This window comes from Camelus bactrianus, chromosome 10 (assembly GCF_048773025.1).
Source record: "Camelus bactrianus isolate YW-2024 breed Bactrian camel chromosome 10, ASM4877302v1, whole genome shotgun sequence".
NCBI lineage: Eukaryota > Metazoa > Chordata > Mammalia > Artiodactyla > Camelidae > Camelus > Camelus bactrianus.
Genome location: NC_133548.1, coordinates 11,306,624 through 11,311,475, shown reverse-complemented (window position 1 = coordinate 11,311,475; position 4,852 = coordinate 11,306,624). Strand labels below are relative to the sequence as shown.

At 42.8% G+C, this 4,852-nt stretch overlaps 1 protein-coding gene across 1 annotated transcript; it reads right to left on the bottom strand.

Annotated features, from left to right (window-relative positions):
* Positions 1-3,002: 3,002 nt before the first annotated feature.
* OR5B21 (olfactory receptor family 5 subfamily B member 21) lies at positions 3,003-3,956 on the bottom strand. The gene has a single exon (XM_010956477.3). It carries the CDS (start codon positions 3,951-3,953, stop codon positions 3,003-3,005), a length of 951 nt encoding a protein of 316 aa, XP_010954779.2. The 5' UTR covers positions 3,954-3,956.
* Positions 3,957-4,852: the final 896 nt, after the last annotated feature.

Below are 4,852 nucleotides of genomic sequence, written 5' to 3'. Positions count from 1 at the left end.
GCAGGGAAAGCAAGACTTACGTTCAAATCTGGGCTTCTGTCGTTAACAGTAGGCAAATAAGTTAATTTCCTAAAGAGTTGATTTCCTCCACTGCAAAACTGGAGCACCAAAACCTGTCTCCTAGTGAACAAATGGAAGTAAAAATGTCTTTTAAAACATCAAGAACTTCATAGAATGCAAAGGATGAATAAAAGTCAAGTAAGATTTGGTTCCTGTGAGTTTCAACAAGCTAAACTGCAGGAATGAGGGTTTGCAACTGTAAAGTGAGAGAACTGAGGTAGATTATTGTTGAAGGCTCTGCCAAGTCTAAAGAGTCTATGACTTTGTCGTGTTAGATTCAATTGTCAAGAACCCCTAACATTTTAATTTTTCTTTCCATACCCTCGAAAGCTGAACTAATTATCTTATGCACAAAGGGAGCCTCTTGATTTAAAATAATTTTCAGAAGGCTACTCGATCCTAATATAAATAACTGTCCTCCTGACATGTGTTTTCACATTCTGTTTTGGGACAATCCAGGAAGGATGTCTCCCTGTGCCTTGATTGTGCTGTCTTGATCTACAGGCCTCACTCACAGCGTCTCTCATTCATCAGACCATTCCTGCCGGGAGAGGGTGGGCGTTGCTAATAACCAAATGAGCATTTAGTCTCCATCTGACAGATTTCCCATGGGGAAGTGAAAAGCTCCCCACAGTAACCTGTATTCCGTAAATGGATGTCTTGCTGGCGACAAGGCGTCTCCTTCTGATTAGCTTCTGTAAATGAATAGTGTGTAATGTCAGCTGGAAATGTGTCTGCTGAGAATGGGGAGCCAGGAGGGCAGGAAGTTAAACAATGGATGGAAATAAAGGCTTGGACCTGGATGCAGCGGTGGACAAAGTGAGAGAGCTCGAGAAGCCAAAAGTGGGAAGTTCAAGAACAGATAAGTGAAAGCCATTGCAGGAATCTCAGATGCATCAAACATGCATTCGTTATGACGGGCATGTTCACATACTTTATTTCACGGCATCTTCAGAGTTTGTCCTGTACGTTGGGTTCCAAGAGATCAAACGACTTTCTGGAGGTCACACGACTGATCAGAGGAGTAACAATTTTCGCACAGCTCTTAATACTAGAATGATTATACCCATTTGTGGTCGACAGTAATGCTAGTTTAAATGCCTTCAATAGAAAATGTAGGCTTTAGGTCTTTAACTCTCAGAAGATCTACATACTTTTCTGCCTAAACCAAGATACAGGGACAGAAAGAAACACGCCCAGAAACATACCTTACTATGTGCCATAACAATTTTAATATAAAAAAGGATAGACTAATTTTTCATAGAAACCTAAACTGCTTCATGGTAAGGGCAGTTCTTCCTTGAGCTGAGGAGAGAAAGAGGTTGAGGGAAAAAAAAGGAAGACAAAGAGGAAGAGGAGAAGGGAAAAGGGGAAGTAGAAAAAAAGGAGCAGAAAGAAGAGGAAAAGAAGTTAACGATAACTATCAAGTAGGAAGAAAAGGCGAGCTATGACAGGAACCCCCCCCCCCCCCCCAGTGCTGGGAGAGCTACTTCCGGACTCCTCCTCAAATCTGGGCACTCTGAGCTCTGTAATATCTACACATCAGTGAGGAGGACTCCTCTGTGAAGTAGATCCTGACCATCAAAGGCTGTTCTTCTGTGTTTATTACTGGGTAGCCCTCACTGCTAAAGCAGGGAGGCAGGAGGATGGATGAGGCAGGTCTAGATGGTCAAGATCTTGGATCCAGAGGAGCTTCTGGTCCCTGTAGGTGATGGCGATCGACACCTAGGGGTGTTCCACAACTCCCTCTTCACTCCTCTCTCCACAAGACCCACCATCAACCTTCCTCAGACTGAGGCTGCCCTGGGCATGATAGAGTCTGATCATCTCAGAATTGATTTGACCTTCTGAGCTCCCTGGTGAGCCCATCAAAATTTCTGGTTTTCACTTATAAGATAAAAAAATGTATTTTGAGATCTTGAAATCATGAAATATGTGATGACTTAGACTAATTGTAGCCATAAACACCGTCAAGCAGTTGATATGTGAGAAGAAAAATTAATCAGCACTCCCCACCCACACACAGTCGCTCACACCATCGAGCTCATAAAACGAGACCTGAAGGTGGATTTGTGCTGTGGGTCATCACACAATTCCTAGCTGAAGAAGTACATTTCTACAGGCTTTTGAATTTTTGCAGAACATCAGAAGGGAACAGGGATTCAGAGGTGAACCAAATTATTGAAAAAACAGAAACAAAGAGGGCACAAAAAGCTATTGTGTGATTCATCAAACTTACAGATACTGAGAAATGCAAGCACTTAATTCAGAAGACAAATATCCTCTCCACAGCCCTGGGGAAAAATGATTTTTTTTTCTTTAAACCTTCTGCAAGTTTTAGTAATTACTTTAGACAAAGGCCAAAAGCATAGAACAGAGGGCATATATTCTAAAAAGAGATATGATTATTCAGGTTAAAGTTAAACAATTTATCTACTGAAACATATATACACAAGATAGTTTATTGTTTTCTACTAAAGCTGTCCTAACACTTCAACAGAAGGAGGTGGAGAATACAGAGATGCTGAGCCTATGAGTGAGGATGGGAATAAGGGGGGGACACAGAAGGGTGGGGGTTGGAAAGATTTAATACTGTCATCCGACTTTTGGTCCTCCTTACATCAAATTGTAATAACAAATGGAAATTTCTTCCCATCAAGATAAGGAGAGGGAAAGTCAGTGCATTCCGTTTATGCTTTGATCTGCTTTAAACAGTGTCAAGAAACTAATGCAAAAAAAGAGGTTTAAACATCCCAGGGTACTGTTCGCTAAGTAGAAGATTATTTTCCTAAGTGAGACATTTCAAAGTGCTGCTTTTTATGGCTTCTCCTAATAGCAGAAGTAACCACTGTGCTTGGAGAAGAAAGAACTGAAATCTGCCAAACCTCTGAAGTCACGATGGCATCTAGGTCTGAGGGACGATTTATCCCTCAGTTACCTGCCTACTTCCTACTCACACTTAGAGTCCGGGAATAAAGTTTGCTGAGTATTTTCCAGAGAGCATTTTTCACTTCTTTGTTCCTAAGACTGTAGATCAAGGGGTTCAGCATGGGAATCACCACCGAGTAAAACACAGAAGTGATTTTGTCTGTGTCCATGGACTGGGGGGAGCTGGGCTTTAAGTACATGAAGATGATTGTCCCATAGAAGGTAGAGACGGCAGTGAGGTGGGACCCACAGGTGGAGAAGGCTTTCTTCCTTCCTTCTGCAGAGCGCATTCGTTGAATGGCAACAAATATGAAGAGGTAAGAGACGAGGACGACCAGGAAGGTGAAAAAGACGTTGAATCCCACGACATAGAAGACCACCAGCTCGTTGGTGCTTGTGTTGGAGCACGAGAGAGCCAGAAGTGGTGGTAAGTCGCAGAAAAAGTCATTAATCTCATTCGAACCACAGAAGGAGAGGCTGAAGGTTTGTGCTGTGTGGATGGAAGCATTGAGGAAGCCACAGACGTAGGAGCCGGCAGTCAGGAGGGCACACACACCTGCTGTCATGGTGCTGGTGTAATGAAGGGGCCTACACACCGCTGCGTGGCGGTCATAGGCCATGGAGGCCAGGAGGTAGCACTCGACGGTGGCAAAACCCACAAAGAAGAAGAACTGAGCAGCACATCCATTGTAGGAGATGATTCTGTCCCCTGACTGCAGCGCAGCCAACATCTTGGGAGCCACGGCTGATGAGTAACCCAGGTCTACAAGGGAGAGGTTACTGAGGAAGAAGTACATTGGAGTGTGGAGGTGGGAGTCTGAGTGGGTGATTGCTATCATCCCCCCATTCCCCACCAGAGTGATCAGGTAGATGGACAAAAATACCAGGAGGATGGGGACCTGAAGGGTGGGGTCATCTGTTAATCCTAAGAGGATGAACTCTGTTACTTCTGTGCTATTCTCCATCGATGCTAACTTAAATTTGGCCTGGCGATTAAAAAGGGCATCGATGGAAAAGTTGTTCAGTCTCTGAAGACCTCATATTTCAAAGAGTAAAAAAGATTTCCTGAGGCTATGATGTAAGTTTAAAGGCAGGTCAGCTGCTGTTGCAGTTTGTTTCAGAGCCTAAGTGAGTGGTACCCAACTGATAGGAGAGGGCTGGGATCAGCCAGAAGCTGGCATTTAAATAGACTTGGGGTCCTCTGGAGGGAAGTTCTCTACGGTCTCAATTGCAATTTAGGGCTCAGTGACATGAAAACAAGCAATCAAAACACTACTTTCCTGAGGGAATGAAACATTATTGTGATGCAGAAGAAGCTTAAAGGCCCTGGGGGAGCCCCAGACCTTGATGCAAAGGCTAAAATGATCAATGATTCAGTTCCATCAAAAATGCCTTCAAAAAAGTCCTCATCCTACACGGCTGGTGGGGATGTGAACTGGTGCAGCCACTATGGAGAACAATATGGAAGTTCCTTAAAAAGCTAAATATAGACTTACTATTTGATCCAATAATCCCACTCCTGGGCATATATCCAGAGAAAACTCTAATTTGAAAAGACATATGCATCCCAATGTTCACAGTGGCATTAGTTACAATAGCCAACCTAAATGTCCATCAACAGATGACTAGATAAAGAAGTATTGGGGTGTGTGTGTGTGTGTGTGTGTGTATACACACATATACATATATGTATGATGGAATATTACTCAGCCATAAAAAAGAATGAAATAGTGCCATTTGCAGCAACATGGATGGACCTAAAGATTATCATCTTAAGTAAAAAGTAAGTTAGAGAAAGACAAGTATCATATGCTATTGCTTATATGTGGAATCTAAAGAAAAAGATACAAATTTTATTTACAAA

Bases quoted from the DNA above. Each gene is read 5' to 3' on its own strand.
- OR5B21 (XM_010956477.3), bottom strand. From the start codon at position 3,953: ATGGAGAATAGCACAGAAGTAACAGAGTTCATCCTCTTAGGATTAACA.